Raw genomic sequence first — 20102 nt, 5'->3', positions numbered from 1 at the left:
AAGATAAATGCAAAAAAAAAAAAAGGTGTGTATGTTCTCCAGTCAGAAGATTATCATGCAGGTATGTTACCGTCTTCTCGCTTCCCAGGCATAGAAGAATGAGAAAGCAACTCTCTTCTGAGCTGGTAAATTCCCCCAGCTAGTAATTTTTTCTCCTGATCTAGTGAGCTCCTTAGGAATAGAGGTTTCATCATTATTATTATCGTTGTTATTATTATTATTATTATTATTATTATTGTAAACTACTACAGGAACGGTTTCAACAAAAGAATTAAACCTTACATTGTATCCAGATAATGTTCTTAGCTTCTCAATGAGATTTACTAAATTGCACCCTGGGAATTATGCAAATGAAACCTTTGGTCAAAATGCTACAGGATTACTGTAAAAAAAAAAAAATTTTTTTTTTTTTTTTTTTCAAATCTCATTAAGAGTGCTAAAATTATATGTTCCAGTATAAAAAGCATGTGCCTTTGTGTGATGAATATCTCTTTGGTAGTAATACATACTATGCTTCATTGTCAATGGTCTTTGCAACTTTCTGTGACAAGTGCTACTTCTTGCTTTTTTTCTGAACACTTAAGGTCCTTGTATTCTTACTGGAAATGGAATTAAGTACAGGTAACAGGCAAACCATTGCAGTACGATGGCAATTAACAACAAATAATGAGTCATTGCTGAATATTTGCAACATATTTCCCCCTATCTGTTTTGCTCAATGCGGTATAATTAGCTCGTGGATTTTTCTTACTGTGATTGGGTAAGTTGTGGGTCTTATGATATATTTCATCTCCTAGATCTGCAATGATTTACATACAGACAGCTTAGACCCTATTAATGCTAATAAAAGCGCTGCAAGGACATCCTATAGCATACACTTTATTAAACTGTACATAGCTTTCTTAGAGAGCTGCTGTTTATCTGCATTTCCTGAAAATAAAATATAGTGCCTTTAGCACTGAATATTTAAATCCAGCCTCCTTTTCCCCGTTTCTGTCTCTCTCTATGCATTTCTAATGCTTCTATCACGATGGCATCTGGGTACTGTATGCAACAGGAAATAGAGCAGAAAAATGTCCACAAAGAACTAACAGACTCTCCTCTTCCATGATTCAGGTTAAAATTGCGTCCATCTTAGTTCCTTGGAGCTGGTTTGCCGTTTGGTACTTGTGTTCCAGTTGCAGCCATGGTTGAGCCAAACTGGGAACCCCACCTCAGAGCTCAGAGGTCCAGCAGCGGCTTCCTACATTTTCACTTACATTAAGCCTATCTAAAAATGTGTACGTAGCGGGTTAGAGCTTGAACTCTCTTACTTGAGCTATACATTTGCACAGACATTCACAGAAAAATCAACGTTCAGCCCTTTCTGCCTGGCAGGGTGGAAGCTGACTTTCTCAAAATGGGGACTGTGAATTTCAGTTATTGAACTGGTGACTCGGTTGCCGTCAGTAAAGCCACAGTTGTGCAAGCAAAGCTTGATTTTAATATCCTCTTTTTCACCCACGGATTTGCTAATGAAAATTGGATTCATACCTGTCTGCTTAGGTCCCTATTACAAATACCCACTGGGCCCACAAAAACCTGTATAAAGCGTTGTGTGCAGCATGAGGGCACTTTGACAGTGTCCCCAGTACCTCTTTTAAGTGATTACACCGGTGTAAGTCAAATCAGTTTTCCTTGGTACTAAAAGCCTAAACTAGCAGTGAATCCTGTAGAGAAAAGACAGATGAAACTGTCTCTATTCCCTGACCTTCAGCGCCAGGACTGTAGGTGCAGCACGAATCAATCCTGGCAGTGTCTAGTAATAACTGACATTATTAGCCGTTAGCGGGAGCAGACTATTTGGCGGAGGCAGTGCAAAGAAAACAGTGTACAAACTTGGTAACGATCTGGACAAAGGCGTCAAAGGAGGTGCTCAGAGCCGGGGGATCTGATGTTATTTTGCAGCATCTTGCCAGCCTCCCGTGTCCGGAGAGGAGGAGATAGCAGCCGATCCCGTGCGGGAGGAACACGAGAGCAACCCACAGCCCTGTCCCAGTTCCTTTGCCTGACAAGCGAAGCCTCCTCTTCCCTTGGGAAACCATCTTTGCTCCCCAAATTTGGGGCTGTTTTGGTGGGTGCACAGACCTCCTGCATCCCGCTGAGCCCACTCAGGCTCCTCGGAGCGTGCAGCTGCCGTAGCAGAGATGCTAACGTGCACTCAGCGAGGAGATTTCTATTACCTTCCCACTACTTTCTTGTATTCATAGACCTGTTAGGGTAAAATTTATGCACGTCGCTTTTACACCGCCAAGACAGTTTGTGGTGTTGCGGGGGGTAGTGATTTATTTGCACCTTGCATTTTCTTCTGAGAATAGTCATGCTGTTGCAAGAACTTCTTTCAGCATTTAAACAGAAAATTAAATTTGGGTTTAAAGAGATAGTCAGGGTTGCTAGGACAACATGTTAACCTCCCTTTTTTATTTTCTCGGCTCTGTATCCAAGGTTCGTGTAGTTCGTCATGCTGATTTGGTTTGTTGTGTGGTTCTCAAGGTATGGGAGGGAAGGGGTTTCGAAAGCAACATGCCAAACATGCTTTTCCTCAACTAACAGTCAAATGAAATGGTGACGTCCCACCGGGCATTGCCAGCCTTGCCTCGTCAAGCCATCAGGTTTGGACAAAGAAGGAGCAAACAGCCCGGTTCTTAGAATTTCACGGGTGTATTTGTGTCTACAATCGCAGGGACTGAGAACATGGTGTGGGAGCTTGCAGACAGCATTTTCAGAAGTGATTAATGGCTGGGAGACTCTGGGTATGGCTGAACAATTTGGACACTTTAAGGAGCTTAGGGTTTCAGTAACATGTAAACAGTGTTTTTGTGCGTGTAGATTCTTCCACATCTAAGGCAAAAAGACAGAATTTCAATGATTCCTAGAGAATCATCATGAATAAAAGAGGAGGAAAATAGCTGAAAATATGTGGAATACACTTTTCCTGGCTTTTCCCCAAACCTTTGGTGCACAGGCTCCTTGTCAAAATTGACAGTGGTATTACATTTATGCAGCTCTCGGGCTCCAATCTTTAAAGTTGTTTAAACATCCATATGGCTTTTGTCCAAAACGTATCGATTGCTGTCTTTGTTATTTTGTTCAGATTCGTTCCGATAAGGACAAAGAGATCCATATCAGATACAGCATCACCGGAGTGGGAGCCGACCAGCCGCCGATGGAAGTGTTCAGCATTGACCCTGTGTCTGGCAGGATGTATGTGACTCGCCCGATGGACAGAGAAGAAAGAGCTTCCTACCATGTAAGTATAAAACAGCTTGAGTTTTATCTGGGTTCACAAGCTTGAAGGGACACGCAGCTTTGAGAAGACTGGGGGTTTTGTTCAAAGTCAGAGCCCAGTTCCCAGTTTAGACTGGCTCCCCGCGTCAGCAGGGACCTGGGAGATGGTTGCACAGGGATGCTCCGGCTTAATTAAGAGCATAAGTCTCGGGAGCAATTGAGTGTGTGTATGGAGATGCTGGTTTTGGTTTTGCTTTCCTTTAGTGTAACGTGCCCTTGCTAAATCAGCCAAACTAATGCAAAGCAGCATTAAACTGATGTCGTTTTGGGACACAAAGTCCAAGTCATTTGTTTAAAGCGGTGCAGCTTCACGCTGCTTGTTAAATCCATGCAAATTTGTGGGGACTGAACACCCCAAAACCAGGAGAAGACAATTGCTACGTTAGCACGTCTTGGGAAATTACTCATTTAAGAATCATTACTGCAGCTAAACATGCAATAATTGGCATAGTCGTTTTTCATTTTAAATCACTAGGAGATGTTCAGGCAGTATGGTGGGGGTGTGTCAGATAGGTTTTTAAATATGCAGATAGATTAATATTAAATATGAGGAAATTAATTATGATTAATTACACTCAAAGTGGTGCCTCACGCTATCCTAGTTCATAAAATGCTCTACCTGCAGAATACTTAGAGTGTAATTGGCCATTATGTTTTGATATAAAACCTATCCCCTGTATTGCACAGCATAATTGCGTAGCAGATACAGTCCCACAAATTGCTAAAAAAAAAGCGTTGCACCTTGCACGATAGCCTTGCAAAATTTCAAACGCTTTCTGCGTCTACACACCAGTTCTTTCCTGGAATGGCTGTGAAAGGTTGTTTCATGGATTGCTCTGTATCATCTATCAGCATCATAATAGCCGTTCGAGGGGATGCTGTAATGTCAGCGAAACGGTACGGGTCACTTCCACTGACACCATACCCCTAACTGCACCATCCGAGATGCACATTCTGTCAGCTTTATCAGGTAGCCAGTTAACCATGTTGACACAGCTTCTGGGCTGGGGTAGAAGGAAAAAGAAAACAGATTACCTCTTTAGTTGAGTGGAAAATGAGATTTCCCCTGGGTAAAAGAGGATCTGAAGGAAAATTATTTTATCTTCTGTGAACAAGAACAATTATTTTGTTTGTTGTGCCTAGGAAAATATGAAGAGAGGTTGTTTTGAAAAGGGAATATTGGAGATAGAGTGTGTGTCATCTCGGCGTTGTTGATATCGTTTCAGAAATGCCAGGTTATTATAACAGTGTAGTCAATAATACAATACACAAGTTAACACTTTTGATGGAGCCACTGTGATGTCTACTATCAGACACTCTCCATCAAAAACATAAGATGAAAAAGATTTTGTCCTCCATAATAACAAATCATGTGCCCCCTGTAACCTACTGGTTACAGTGAATTCAGTAAACTGAATTCTTGCCTTGGCAAAGGTGACTGGATAATTCTGCCTCATACACGGTGCAGGATTTCCAGCCTTTTGTGTTCCTTACGGAAACACTGAACTAGCGACATCCGTATGTAAAGAAGCGTATTCACACTCTGAAGGTTACAGGAAGATGGAGTTTATAGAGAGTGAATAACTGAGAAGTATGTTATGAGACCTCACAGACAGCAATAGTGAGTGACAGAAAACCTTTCTTAGCGGAACAGTAGAAGGTGATGGAGAACATTTTAAGCCATGGCTGTAAACAACCTTTAGAACCTTCAGCCTCAATAGTAATGGACCCATGATTTATTGAACCATCAATTGTTCATTTAATAATCCTTTACAAAACATTTATAAATACACTGTGTACAAAGCAATGACCCAAACACTAGTGCAGAAACTTACAGTGGGAATGGACAATCGTAGAAACTAGAAAAAATTAGACCAGCTTCCAGAAGGAAGATAATCTCAGCTATTGCAAGTTTCAGAGAAGCAGATGAGTTTGTGACACTTCATTTAGCTGAGACTCTAATTGAAAGGGAAGACAGACTTGGAGCTGGGCTTACACCGAGCACTGGAGGAGCAGTCACTGAGGTGTAGGCTTGGATATGAGCTGTGGAGTTTGGCCATCTTTAAATCGGTTTGACATCTGCTGTAGAGTTTTCTTTAGCTCAGACTAGTAGCTTAACTCTACAGCTGGGGTGGAGGATGTTGATGGAGCTGCGAGGCACCATCCCTGGTCTCTGGGCTTTTTTACCTGGTAGGACATGGGCTTCTTGTCCCATACGGGCTTGCTGCTCTGGCTGAAGACAGGTGCAGTTATAGAACTTCAGGTTTTCTGCAGCCCTAAACAGAATGACGTCTTTTCAGCATCTCTGTCACTGTCAAGTGTTGTCCTTGCTGTTTTCATTCCCAGGTAATCTAAAAACTAATTATAAAAAAATATATATATAATTTGCAAGTGTTTGTGAGGCTACATACGAAGAGTTCTGTTTCATTAACTCCCACATTTTCAACACATATTTTCTTATGCATAATTATCTGTATCGCTTCAGGACTACCATTTTTAAAATACTAGTGTTTTAACTCTCCCCACGTTTAGCAAGCCATTTGTCTGATGAAATCTCCCTTTTTCCCTAAGGTGAAACAGATTTATTCTGATTAGATTGAGAGTTCTGTAGCAAAGCTACATTTTCAAGATAGTTCTTGAACTTTTAGGGAGGATCATTCCAAGTTTGATGTATGCAGAAAGGTACGTGCCTCTGGGACTCTGGCTGCCCAGGTGCGTGCTGGCGTTCCTGCATTAACCCCCAGCACAGCTGGCAGTGGTCGTGATGGCAAGTTCAGCTGCGTTTTGGCCTCATCTCTTTTCTTGTCTGCGTTTCAAACCGGAGTACCAGTTCTCCAGGGACCTTGCAGACATCCCAGACGCAGAGTCAGCTGCAAAAAATGAGCAGAGAAAAATGAGAAGGGCTTTGCAGCCACTTAACCAACACCACATCGCGGAGCAGAAACGCACGTGTTGTGCTGAGTGATGCTGTGGGAGCCGCTCCAGCATCTCTGGTGTCCATGTCTGGGGACGCAGCCTCGGGCCACACTCCCAGCACAAGCACGAGCTCGAGCTCATTCCCCACGTCTTGCTGCCGTCTCGCTGCGGCAGCCGTGTGTTCGTGCTTCTCAGCTTGTAGTCAGCCCTTAACCGTAGAATCATGGAGTGGTTTGGGTTGGAAGGGACCTTAAAGATCGAGCTCCAGCCCCCCTGCCCTGGGCAGGACACCTTCCACTAGGTCAGTTGCTCAAAGCCCCGTCCAACCTGACCTTGAACCCTTTCAGGGCTGGGGCATCCACAGCTTCTCTGGGCAGCCTGTGCCAGGGCCTCCCCACCCTCGTGGTGACAAATTTATTCCTTATATCCAATTTAAATTTATCCTCTTTCAGTTTAAAGCTATTACCCCTCGTCCTATCGCTACATGCACCTCTAAAAAGTCTCTCTCCAGCTTTCCTGCAGGTCCTCTTTAGGTACTGGAAGGTTGGTATTAGGTCTCCCCGGAGCCTTCTCTCCTCCAGGCTGAACAACCCAACTCTCTCAGCCTTTCCGTATAGGAGACGTGCTCCAGCCGTCTGATCAACTTCATGGCCCCAATGTTCATTGCATGTCAAACAAGTTTCAGCAGGTGATAATATTTAATATGCATGAGTTCTCCTGCCCTTATTTAGCTGCGTTACCCAAGTCCCATTTGTGCGGCTGACAGAATTAGTGACTCCGAGCGTCTTTTCGGATCCAGACACCAATTTCATATCAAGCTGCAGTTAGGCCTGGCAAGTACAAGGGACAGTAAATTGGCAGGTTAGTTTTCCAAGACATTTTTCAAGCTGTGTTTTCAAAAGACATCGACATAAACATGTCAGTAAGCAGTAATTGCTTGTGATACTGAAGTAATGTGCATTATGGAGAAACTTTGAAGTAAGTCCTAAGCTAGTCCCAGATGTGTATTCCTTCAGCATCAGATTGATGAAATACTGTCTCAGAAATGGCTGGAGCAGAACAGGTGGATTATAGTCTGAAAAGGAGTTATTTGAAGTACAAAGAGACAAAAAATTATTGGAAATTAAGGGATACAAGAGCTAATTCCAATATTTTGAACCAAGTTCTAATGAGTAATGCTAGCCATTTGTGTCACAGTACTCTAATTTGAACTTTTAATCACAATTAAGAGCACACAAATTAGGCATGACGTTGTATGCTTATTGCTTTAAGGCTCTGTCACTGATTGATAATGTATATTTGTATTAGTGGTATTAGTGCATAAGTAATAGTCATATTTAACACAATTCACTGTGTTGACTTTGACTAACTACCTTCAGATACCACCAGCCTCCAGTGTAATCAATAATCATGATACTGAATCATTTGTATGCCAACAGCTACATTTACACTGGAAACTGTCAGTAGAAAAACCTCAGAGACTTGTGGTAGCTGCTGCTGAATATGATAGGAATGGTTGTCATACTTTTAAGCAATATTTGTTAAAGAATATCGAGCCAGCTTGGCTGGTGTACAGCAGAGCGATACACCAGCTCAAGATTAGCTGGGACCTGTATTAATTTTTCAGAATCCTCTGCAAGGTACTGCATTCGATATTATTTATTCCTTCTCTACTCTTGTCATGTTCTCCCTCTTGGGGACAATGTAAGTATTTCAGACCAACTTTATAAATGTTTCTTAACTGTGTCTGCAGCTAGACACCAGCTTGAATACTCATGCATGACCCATGTCTGGAATTTGTCCCGTGGCCCAGGTTGGTCTCACCAGCCTTTTTCAGGGGTGGTTTTTCCAGCTCTAAATGACGTGTGTGTCTGGTGGAGCACAGCTGTCACCTTTTGTGCCTTGCTCAGTGCCACAAAGCACTCGCATGTGTCTGCTTTCCATCCCACCCGTGATTCTACCACCAAACACCCTCTTGGTCCCAGGCAGGAGCAGTTGGCAGCCTGAGCCCTGGAGCACCGCGTTAGACTCTAACTGTGCCTCGCACCTGAAGGACGACTCCAGAACTAAACGTGTTGTCCAGCTTGAGGATGCCTCTTTAATGCAAAGAGTAGGGCAGGAATGTAAGGGAGGAAGGAATTAAGGGAAGGAAATGTAGTATCTGCTCTGCCTTGGAGATAGGACTAGTTTCTCAGTGGACAGACTGCCCCACGAGGGTCCGTCCTGCCTCTGCTCCCTCCTCCGGGAACAGGCTCTGACGAGGAGGAGCTCCCACCGAGCCAAGATTCAGCCTCTCGTTTCCCTCTGCTGCATCTGGCACTGACCATGGAGGAGCAACGTGTTGGAGAAGGATGCGGAGGCATCGGCACATGAGAATTGTTAAAAGAATTCAAGCAAGCCCAAGAGGAAAAAGAAAAAAAAAAAAAAAGTTTATTGGAGTGAGGCAAAAGAGGAGCAGGAACGAGCAGAGGAGTGTGCAGAAGGGCGGCAGTACCGGCAGCAGTACCGGCTGCGTTGGGAGCAAAGAGCAGCTACGGACACCCAGACACCGGCACATCCCGGGGCGCAGAGGCGCAGGGTTTGCTGGGCTGGGCTTGGGCAGCGGGTGCCGTGCTGGCCACCCAAAAGCTGTTAGCTGGGACACCAGCGCCCGCACCAGTGCCCTCAGGCACTGTCTTCCCTCCCAGAGCTCAGCCCCGGTGCCGGGCGCAGGTGACACTTGTGCACGTCACCACAGCTTTGATGAGATTTCTGCAGTCTTGCTTATTGAATATTTTTTTTTCCTTGAGTGCAAGAGGTAACGCTTTCATGGGTACATGTGCTTAGTGAGTGCAACAAGCAGATAGATGTGCATTGCTGAGAAATCTCTTACTCCTGGAGATTTCAAACAAAAGCTATCAAATGTAATTAAAAATTTGCGGGGAGAGAGTCAGATCTGAGAGGGAAGATACCAGCTTTGCTCTCTGCTTTATCTCTGAATGGAACCGTTTCTGCTGCTGGAAATGCAGCAAGAGAGCCCAGTGCTGCCTCAGTTTGAAGATAATAACTTTAATTTTAGCTCCGAATTACTTTTTTTTCAAAGGCAGTCTGACCTCTGACTGGTAAAGTTATTGAATTGCCACGTCTGACGTGATGAAGGATGGCTCAACAGGTGGGAGTCAAAGCGGTTTGTATGCAGGCAAGAAATGCAGATATTTAGAGCATTACAAGTCGTGCAATACAAATGGTACATCCTATGTTGCAAACAAAGCCACATTTCTTCACTCTTTAAAGGAAAAGGGCTGCTTAACTTCCTTTAAAAAAATGTTTTTCTCCCAGCTCATTTCACATGGCAGTTTGTTCTCTTTGCTTGATTAAATGTTAATCCAGCCCATCTTAATAGCGTGTGGTTTCTTTTGTTAAGCTCTGGACTTCTGAACACCGTACATGAAGGAGAAAGCCGCATCAATCACGGCACAGCGAGAGCTAAAGACGGAAGCTGGCGCTAATGCAATTAGCACATTTATTTGTCATGCATCAGAGGAGCTCAAGACCTCCTTGGCACCAGAGCTCCGGCTCCCGGCAGCATCCCTATGGCCTGGGGAGCTGCTGGGGGGGACCAGAGCTCTCGATCCCTTTGAAGGCACGAGCTGGTGTGTGGCAACGTGCTTGCGGGGCGGTGGGCAGGTCCCGGTCCCTCAGCCCTGCTCTCCCAGCCCTTGCACCAAGCCAACGTCCTCTGAAGGCTCCGTCCGTCACCCTGCCAGCCTCGCGGGGTGTCCCGCAGCCCTCCTGAGCACCAGCCCCCGTTTCCGTGGGGGTTCAGCAGTGCTTCCCGGTGCCGAAATGAAGAAGGGTGACAAATGGGGTCTGCAGCACTTGCCCCCAGCCATCGGCAGGGGCCGAGCAGCCCTTTCCTCGCTTGTCTCTATTTTTTATCTTTTTTTTCCAACACCGGCAGCTCCGCTCAGCGCACACGCCAGTTAGAGTAGCCATCTGTTCCCTTTAATGAGAGAGCTATCCATTTTTTTCACCTGATTACTGATTGTTCCAGACTATTGTTGATTGCTTTGTTTTATTAATTACTCACTTTGACATGCTGTATCTGTCCCTTTTGTTCAGAAAACAGATGCTCTTGTTCTCGAGCATTATTACTGATGGTTATTACTAATAAGATAGAGCCGTGGTTTCAGTTTAACTGAGGACTCAACACTGTGGCTCTGGTTATTGTAATGCTTCACCATTGGATATTTTAGTCAAGCCTGAGAAAAATATTTCATTCTTAATGTCACGGGGGCTCCCATCATTTGAAGGAAAGGGACTTTCTTTATGTCTTTTGGTGCTTAAAGCAATGGGGTTGGTAGCTATTGCTGTTCCTAGAGACCATGACTGAACAAAGAATAAACAATACTAATGTCATTCTGAAATATCTTCGCTTATTAATCCCTGTTATTGTGGGTGTGAAAGGCTGAAGGTTCCCAGAAGAAACCTCTTAAGTCAAACTCATTTCCTCAGTGTGCTTGGAACTAAGCAAAATTTGCTTTTCAGATCGTCAGGCAAGGTTCACCACATCTTAAAAATTAAAATAGTGGTCTGTTAGCAGTGAAGGAGATAACATCACTACACCAGAGTTAAAGTGTTTCCACTGACAGTTGCTATTTTGAAATATTCTTTCAATATTATGTTAAGCCTTGAAAAACTGTCTGTGTGTGGAGTCTAGATGGAAACCACGTCACTGCTTTCTGCTGGAATTAGATGCCCGCTCAGTTCAATTTTGAGAAAGTATTTATGAGGTGAAGTCAATTCTCACAAAACATGGTCTCTCATTCTGCAACAAATCCAATTGCTGATATTATGCTTTTATTGTGCTTATTCCCAGCTCCGGGCTCATGCGGTGGATATGAATGGAAACAAGGTGGAGAATCCTATTGACCTTTACATCTATGTGATTGATATGAATGACAACAGACCGGAGTTTATAAACCAAGTCTATAATGGATCTGTTGATGAAGGCTCTAAACCAGGTACCGTTGGAAAAAAGTCTTAAAGTTATCACCACCTTTCAAACATCAATCTGACGCGGTGGCTTTGCCTCTTCTTGAAATAGGGGGAGTGTAGGACAGGTTTGCTGTTGCTGGCGCTTTGTTGAAGACTGATGGAGGTGAGAACAATCTGGCTGCTATCTCTGGATGCAGAGAGGGTGCAAATGAATATCTGACTCCTTGATATTTAATCCAGTCATTTGCCAACTCAATATCTGGCTCCCAGTCAGACTCCAATGTAGTCTGTGTCCCAAGGTGTGAAGAAAATACTTTCTTATTTGGAGCCTCATGCAAACCTATTGAAGTGAGAATATTCCCACTGAAATTGCTGGCCCGTCCTCCGTCCCCATAGACTTTTCTTACAGAGGGTGAAATGGGGAAAAACCTGAAGCAGAGCTTCAGAAAGTTTATGGGTGAAAAATTAGTGACGGTGTAAGCTGTACACAGAATACAAGTGATTATTTTTATTTGAACATGTTTATATGCTTAAAAAGTCACAGTTATAAGGGGCTTTCATGTTTTCAACTATATTGTTGATTCATTATTTAAGTGTGGTGTAACTGTGCAGTTTCCAATATGGTAGCAGGGTTATTTTAGCTTATTCCTGAGCATAACTAATATGAGTGTATTAGTTTTTTAAACAGAAATTATACTGTAAAAAGTGTCACCAGTACAATTGGAAGTCTCTTGAAATCAGAGGGCGATTTTTCTAGGATAAATTTTATCCTCAGTTGTTTGCCAGCCGAAGGGTTAAGCACCGCGTGACTTTGTTTTGTGTCAGCAAACATTTATCACGGCTTCTCCGCTGCCTGAGGTGTCATAGGGAAGTCTCCGGTGGCCACTATTTTTAAGAAGGTGATTCTCAGTCCTGATTGATTGTCTTTCAGCATTGTGAGGAACGGGCTGCTGGGGTGACACGTACTGGGGATAGAAGATGACATTATTTTTGAGGAAAGAATAGGTACAGCTCCCTTCCTGAGATGCTTTGGGTGGTGACAAAGTGTGGATCCCGGTTCTGCTTGGCAGGGGGGACACAAGAAGTCCCTGAGCTGATGGCTCTCGTGACATCCTCCTGGAGGATTGTCCCACTTCTGTTTGAAGGCCACTTTGGGGCATAGCAAAGTTTGACAATTGAGACAACGTTTCTATAGAAAATCAAATTTCTTACATCTTACTCTAGGTCAGATCAATATTCAAAGCGTTCCGAAATGTTGTAACTGGCTCTGCTCATTTGCGTCAAACAAGCAGTAAATTGCATCCTCTTCTTGTCTGAAATCCAGATAAGCCTTTGAGCTATTAAATCAGAATAGGATAACTTTGCCTACAAAATACTTGTGCCTCTGCTTCTACCAGTGATTTTTGGTATTCTGTATCCCAGGCTGGAGTGCTTGCCTTTAAGGCAGGTAGGTAGAAAGCAATCTGGTTTTATTCAAAAGCAATTACATTTGTCTTTGATGTGTTGGGTTTTTTTTTCCCCTCTGTCCTGTTTAATCATTATTCTTTTAAAGGTTTATATTAGTATTGAGCTTCTGTTCTTTGCTTTTGTAGAACCTCCTGGGAATTTAGGTATCTGAGGTCCTCATTCCATGTACTTGGCAATAAACCTTATGTTGTGTCTTTGGGAAAGTGATAGAGAGGTCGTAGAGTTACTGTGGGTGTCTGCGTGCTCCTCCTTTGCCTCAAAGTTACGAATCCCTGTTTTCTGTAGATACAAGTCTAGATGATGTATTTAGCTAAGCATGGATCTTGCAGGGATTTGGAAACTTTTTTATCCTTCAAGATGCTTCAGAATATCACAATAACTAAGGAGGTACCACACCAGCCTTCGCAAGGGAAAAAATACGTGGGCAGAATTCAAGATCATTTGTGGCAATGGTCAACAAATGAAGGACATTGCACACTCTTAGAGGTAACTGCAGAATGTGTTCATATAACAGTATGTTGTGTATGTATATGCATCTGTAAATATATATATGCATATGTGCGTATATCCATGTCTAAAGTACAGATTTGCTTCAAGCAAACTAAAAAATCTTATTATATATTACAGGAGTTCAGCATTCATTTTCCACTGGTCATTGCTGTTGAACTGTGCCTGAGGACTGAAAATGCTTCCCTGGATATCCTGTACAATTGTTGTTTCTCACATCTTCCATATGCCCATTTATAATGGCCGTGATTGAAAATACAGTTTTACTCGATTACCACAGTATCTGCAATGTTCTTAATAATTCTGCACACCTCTTATGAGAAAAGTAGCGAGAGTATTAGAATATCCCAAATAAATGCTGACTCTGAGGGCAGCTGGTGTGAGCAGCCGATGACTGTTTCAAGTCAGTAGGAATTTTGCCCAGATTAAAAATTTAAAAAAAAAAAAAAAAAAAAAAGACATATGGAGCTCAAGCTCTACCCGTGGAAATTTTGCAGAGCAAAACCGTCAAAAATATGCTGTTGAGCACAGGGCACAGTGACCTTGAGCTGCAGGGAGAGCCCCCATAAGACTTTGCAGGTTCAGCGGAGCAGATCCCATTCAAAGGGACCAGGAAAGGTCCCTGCAGAGCTGCCACTGGACACCCTGGGGTGCAGGACGAAGCGACGGTGTCCGGGGCGCAGGCTGGGATGTGCCTGCAGAGGATGCTGCACCACGTCTCCTCCCAGCAGCCGGGATGCAGCGAGCTGGAAGGGAGCACCGCGCCTCCTCTCCAACCCTGCGGGACAGCTGAAATTGCGCCTGGCCGTGGCAGGGGATGGAGGGCGGCCAAGTAAGATGTGACCGACCGACTCTGCAGTGAATAAGCCAAAAGGAGGTAGAGCGAACCCAGAAAATGGGAACGTGGGAAGGATGTGTGCTCCAACCCACAGTGTGATACTGCTGGGCACTTAGCCTCCCGTGGAAGAAGCAACTTTGCTTTAGCCTAAAATATAAATATCCTTTAAAAGGAGATTGTCCAAGAGCTGGAAAAATTGGCAGGAATGTGAAGAGAGTCATTAGAGACAGGCTGATGGGGTTCAAGTGAAGGGGCTTCCCAGACTGCAGAGCACTCAGGCTGCCGGGGTTCCGAGGAGCGTGTGCTCTCTGCGGTGTGCGAGTCACCTTGAAGCAGCGCTTGACAGGAATGGAAAAGTAATCATCAAGTATTATTAATTATAATAGGTTGTTGTTGCTGGTTAAGATTATAATAGCTTAATTGAAATAGTGTCTCACAGTGTAGCATAGTGTTCTTGAAATCAGGAGCTCATTCGTGTGAAGTTCTCTGTAGTGAACACGTGTGCCACAGCCTGGCCCCTTCACATCCCTAAGTGCGTGCTGGGTCTTAGACTGCATTGCGTTTCTTTTTCCTCTTCTGATACTCTCTGAAAAACATTTTAATGCATTTTTTTGTTTATCTAGCCTAAGGTCATGCAGCCGGACAATTTGAATGTGTAAATGCAGAACGGCAATAGTGATGCAGGATTTTCTTTTCCACGGGACCATCTTTCTTCCTTTCTCTCCCCCTCCACGAGCTGTTTTGATTTAACGCACCGCTTTTTGAAAGTGTATCTTAAAAGACCGTGTTTTACTCATATCAAATAATGTTCTGCCTCTTTGAACTCTGCCTCTACACGAAGAACACAGCCAAGTTTTAAAAATGCAGCTGCAAGCTCGAGCTGAAATTCCCCTGGTCCCTCTGGCAGCCTTAATAAGCAAAGTTCTCCCAGAGCTGCAGAAGTTGCCTTCCAGGCGCTGATAAAGCGGGATGGGCTGCAGAGCTTTGCCGCCCAACGCTGCCCGCCCTGCGAGGGCTCTGCTGCCCTTTCACAGCCCACATCTGAGAAAAATCTATGCAAAATCCACCACCTTAAACCAGAGAGGAGCTGGGCTTTAGGGTGGGGTTTTCCCCCTGTACAACAGCAACTGCGATGAGCCCAGCCTTTGTGCATCCCACGGGTGTCCGTGGGGAGTGCTGTTTCAAAAGAAATCCTACAGTTTCCAAAAAACCAAAAATTGCTCGATAAGATAGAATGAAAATGCTTAAATGTAAAAGAAAAAAAATAAAGGGAGTTTAATCACGGAACAGAATTGTGAGGGAGAAGGATTATTTCGATCACTGCAGAAGCTTAGTTTTGATATAACCACCACAAAATGTACCTTACGGTAGGATGTGGATGTCTTACTTAACTGAAGCGTTCAGTTCTGAAAAGGTCAATGTGAAATGCTCCGCAGCAACTCGAGTGCTTTGCTCAAGGTTGTATCTATTTTTTTTTTAACAGAAAGATTGTCAAAAATTAACACATCTCTCCAAAACAATTTGTTCCTGTCAGACTGGCCTTTTCCATTCCCAGTCATCCTTTCCACTTCACTAACTCTCTGGATACATCTTGGTCCCTTTCAAGTCAATAGTGAAACTTCAGGTGTTTTCTCTTAAACTAGAGTTTGATCCAGCTGCTTCTTTCTCGTGGTGTTGTGTAGGCAGGATAGTTCTCCCTGGGAATGGTGCGAAGGAGCGCTGAGTATGGACAGTCCTCCAAAATAAAGGAATATTAGTATTTCTTACATGAGGAAAGTTGTAATTTAAAATTTCCCTATCTCCTCCTGATTTCATGGAAGTCTGATAAAATAATCGTTGACAGCATGCCACGTGAAAAATGAAATATTAATAGCTGGGAGCCAAATCTATATGTGGCAAATTGAGTTAAAAACAATCTCATAAAAATAAGCAGTATATAAAAAAAAACCCAAGGATTTTAAAAGCCGATTATTCTGCTAGTGTCCCAGTTTGTTTATTTTATTTCTATGCCAGCAGAGATTCCCTCAGAGATTAACACCATGGACTAATGCACAGATGGGGCCAGAAACTTGAAAGTCATCTGAATATTAAGAATTTAAATCTTTAGCCTCAGTGATTTGAACAGAAAGCCAATTATGAGGCTGAATTAGTTTTCAAATTAAACTGCAATTTAAGGCTTCTGAAATTAATCTTTTAAGGCATATAGTTGCATTTGTGTATACATATATTCATGTGGAGAATTTGGAATCTGCATTTCTGGCTCCTTCCTCTTCTCCAACCTGATAGTACAGTTCACAAGGAGATTCCTGGTGTCCTGCAGGTCGTTCTTGCAGCGAGGGAACCAGCGGCTGTTGCTGGGTGGCAGGAGAGGAAAAGAAAGCAGCAGTGCCTGGTATCTGAAGGGAAGACACTTCATTTTTTTTTTAACGTGAATAAGACACCGAGTGGAAAACCCTTTCTTCCATTATGCACCATTCCAAAAGCTCCTTAGTGCTGCTTATAATTAAAACATTCAATATTCTTTTACCAGCTTGGTAGGAAGGTTCGAATTCAGCAGAGCGCCTGACCAGGTTCATGGTCCTGGGCTGATGCGGGTGCTGGGGGAGATGTGACACGGGGAGGTCGGGGTCTGTACCGGGTGCCCGTTCTGCCGGTAGCCCTGGAAATAATAATGCAAATGCCATGTGTTTCAGAGACATCATGTAAAGGTAAAATCTTCAAGAGACAGAGTAGGTCTCAACAGGCTTTCCCAGTCATCCCAGAGCTCATCCCAAGCTGGGCGCATTCCTTCTGGGTTCATCGCACGTGTATCAAATCAGTGCCATCTTCTGCAGCTTGGGGAGGTGCTGCTTCATACGCTATTAAAAATGGCTTTATCCAGCCTGACTCTCACACAGACTTAGGATACACAATATTCTTTTTGAAGGTCTTTTGCTCGGCCAAGCACAATTGTAAGGTAAGAAATTGTTTTTCTGCAAACACATGTGGTAGTGCTTTCCATTTTGTTTCGAGGTGGGTGGTTATGAAATCTGTTCTCTTAATTTCCTTTTCAGAAGCATCTAGTCCCAAGAGCAAGGAAGTGAATTATAGGACTGTAGGTGAGAAAAAAAAAAATGCAAATCCCCAGACTGATGGTTTTTCCCTCCAGAAAAAATGGTCAAGTTGATGTAAAGAAAAAAATTTTGGAAATCATGTTCTGAGACCATTCTAGAAGGGAGTTACAACCCTGCAGTAGTCCACTGTCTGCCTCCTTTTAACCAGCAGTTACAAATAACATAGTATTATATTATATTATATTATATTATATTAATTACTTTGTAGTCTATAATGTTACATTATATTGTTAGAATTCAAGGGTTGGATTCAAGCCTCGTGGAAAATGTGTTAAGTCCGAGGTTTTGTGCAGCCGGGTCCGCATGATTTCACTAGTTTCTCATGTCTCCAGTTAAGCATGAATCCTGCCCGTACTTGAGAGCACAGGTCAGTGGTGATGTTCAGGATATCTTGTCCTAAGTCATGCTCTCTCCAGTTTTTGAATTCGCCACTGGGAATCGAGAGGATTCATCTGCAGGAGCTCAGCCGAGCCGAGGCTCATCAATTTATGCAGTCAGAACTATTTGCTCAGAGGCTGAATCTGCTTTTGCCCATCTTGAAACTTTATTTCTATTATTTCTCTGCGGCACGCAGGGTCTCAGCAGGCTGCAGGCTGCTGTACCCAAGTTCTCTTCCAGTCTCGCCATGCCCATGTATATGCTGCATCGGTGCTTTTTCTCTCCTGAGATACTTAATTTTTAACAATAAGAAGGTGTTATTTCAGTTCCAGGTGAGAGCAGTCTCTTCATCTTGCTCAGTCATCTCTCCAGACCTGCTCACTCTCTTGATTCTCATTAGGTTGACTCTTGCCTTGTTTGAAGCTGAGAATCCGATGTCTCCGCTAATTAGGAAGTGGCATCCTTTATGAATTAGGTTAGCTGCTTGAAAGGTCAAAATTTGCCAACGATTACAGAAGTAATAGTGAAAGAGAATGACAGTAGCTATCAGTTATGACTGAAGGAATGTCATTTGGAAGGAAAGTGCTGTTTTTATTTAGTTTTCTATCTAGAGCATGTGGGATGCAGTTTATTTTAAGTATATTTGCAATTTATTACATCTGCAGTAGAGTTTCAGGCACTTCTTTCAACTCGATGTCTGGCACACGTTCCTGTTTACCTGTGTAACTCCACTCAGCACCTTTCATCAATGGCTCCCAAGTTTTCATTTGAAACCCTTAACAATGAGTATGTGAAAGTTCTTCAAATCACCTATTGAATACTTTCTGGTTTTTTAACTTGAGGATACAAGTTTGTTCACTGAGATGTTTTAGTCTTTAACACTACAGCAGTTCTCCAAATACCATTCTCAGATTCATATTTCCTGGCAAGGTAAATTCGCCCACGAGGAGCATCTCGCTGTGCTGTTTCGACTGCTACTGGTACCCCAGTTAGGGCCAGTAAAACTCACTGGGGATCACTGGTGGCTCTTCTAGTGTGCTGTCCTTCTGTTCCTGAGACCTCATTGCAATGGATGAAATCACTTGAAGGGTGAAGTGTTCCTACTGGGAGGAGGGCATGAGATTCCCATGCTCTGTGGGGAAGAAAACTGATATCAGGACACTCTTCGGAAAAAAAAAAAAAAAGTAGGAAATGTTGTGCATTTTATCCTGCTTTTCAGTATTTCGTCTTCCCATCAACAATTAGTCTTATGTCTAGCATCGGATGCAGAGTATTCACTAAGTGAGCTCTCCAATTTGGGGCGGGGGGGGAATTAGGAGTAAGGGGAGGTTTCCATTAGTACAAAGCCATTATTAACTTGAGTTAATGAAGATCTAATGTAATATGGCCATCACCACATGTCTGCAAGTAATGATTCAATCCTTTTCTATGGGGGAATGATTAAATTAAGTATCTTGTAGGTCAAAATTAGACTGAGAAGGTTAACCAACCTTTAATGATTCTGCAACCATTTACCAGCCATTAAAAAACAAACTGTAAGATAAAGCTGAATAGAGAATTGGCGTTATCAGTAAAAACTGGATGAAGTTTTAGCTTTTTCTGTTTATGTCACAAGTAGACAGAGAGGGTTGTGTATTTTTATAGTGATATGTGGTATAAAGGGCAAAGTGAAGGGGTTTTTAATCTCTTTTTTTTTATTATTATTATTTGGATTCCTGATAAGTGCCCATTAGGTCTTTCTTTTAACATACATTAAATCTAACTAATGGATATCAAACCAGCTTGGAAAAATGGTAATTATAAAGCAATTGTAACAAAGACTTTGAGAGCACAACTGTGCTAAGATATTGTTTGTATGCCTTAAAACCGTGAAATCTCAGTCTACGGAGAAATGAAGTTGCATAGATGGGAGAGCAGAGATTGCAGACAACGTGATGTGAATTAGCAGTCCTGGGCATGCGTTGGGACCTGCTGAACTAGAAAGAACTGAGCTGATTCTCAGATTCCAGAGTGATTTGGGGAAGACATTTGTTTGATTGTGTGCTTATCTGCTTATACGTACACAGGGCAGCTTTCCTGTTTTCTTTTTTTACTTAACATGTATGGATTAAATGAGATATCTTGAACCTAACAAAATCTTTTTTGCAGTCTTTCACAAGCAGATGCAATTAATTTAAAAATTGATAAGCAAAACTGAATATACAGTTAAAAATTCTCTCCCTTTGCTTCCATCCCCCCAGATTTTGTAAGGTTTTATTTTGCCTATCCTGTAGAAAGCTTAATTAATCTAATGGAATATTTTCCGTAAGGGGTGCCTTCAAGTGTCTCTGTCATGTGTCTTGTCCATTGTTAGATTGAAACAAAAATATCTCATTTGACAAAATAATGTCTAGGAGATTGCAGTCTCTGGGAAATAGAAGAATCGTGAAGTTGCAGCATCTTGAGGTCTTGCCTTTTATTGGTAGATCCTCGTCGTCATGCCATACATTTATTTCAGCTCAGGTGATATATGAACTTGGCGCATTAGTTAATGAAAGCTAATGCACAGTAATCTTGTCATCACTAGCTGTGCATGATAA

The 20102-nt window shown here is 42.9% G+C and overlaps 1 protein-coding gene across 2 annotated transcripts in view; it reads left to right on the top strand.

Moving 5' to 3' along the window:
- CDH4 (cadherin 4) overlaps positions 1–20102 on the top strand; it is a 431673-nt gene that overhangs the window by 334247 nt on the left and 77324 nt on the right. For both annotated transcript variants that reach the window (XM_065645553.1, XM_065645552.1), the window contains exons 5-6: positions 3134–3289; positions 11102–11246. In XM_065645553.1, coding sequence (XP_065501625.1) covers positions 3134–3289; positions 11102–11246 — 301 coding nt within the window. The remainder of the gene's footprint in view (positions 1–3133; positions 3290–11101; positions 11247–20102) is intronic.

This window comes from Caloenas nicobarica, chromosome 15 (genome assembly GCF_036013445.1).
Source record: "Caloenas nicobarica isolate bCalNic1 chromosome 15, bCalNic1.hap1, whole genome shotgun sequence".
In the NCBI taxonomy this organism is placed as follows: Eukaryota; Metazoa; Chordata; class Aves; order Columbiformes; family Columbidae; genus Caloenas; species Caloenas nicobarica.
This window is presented reverse-complemented; position numbering and strand designations above follow the sequence as displayed.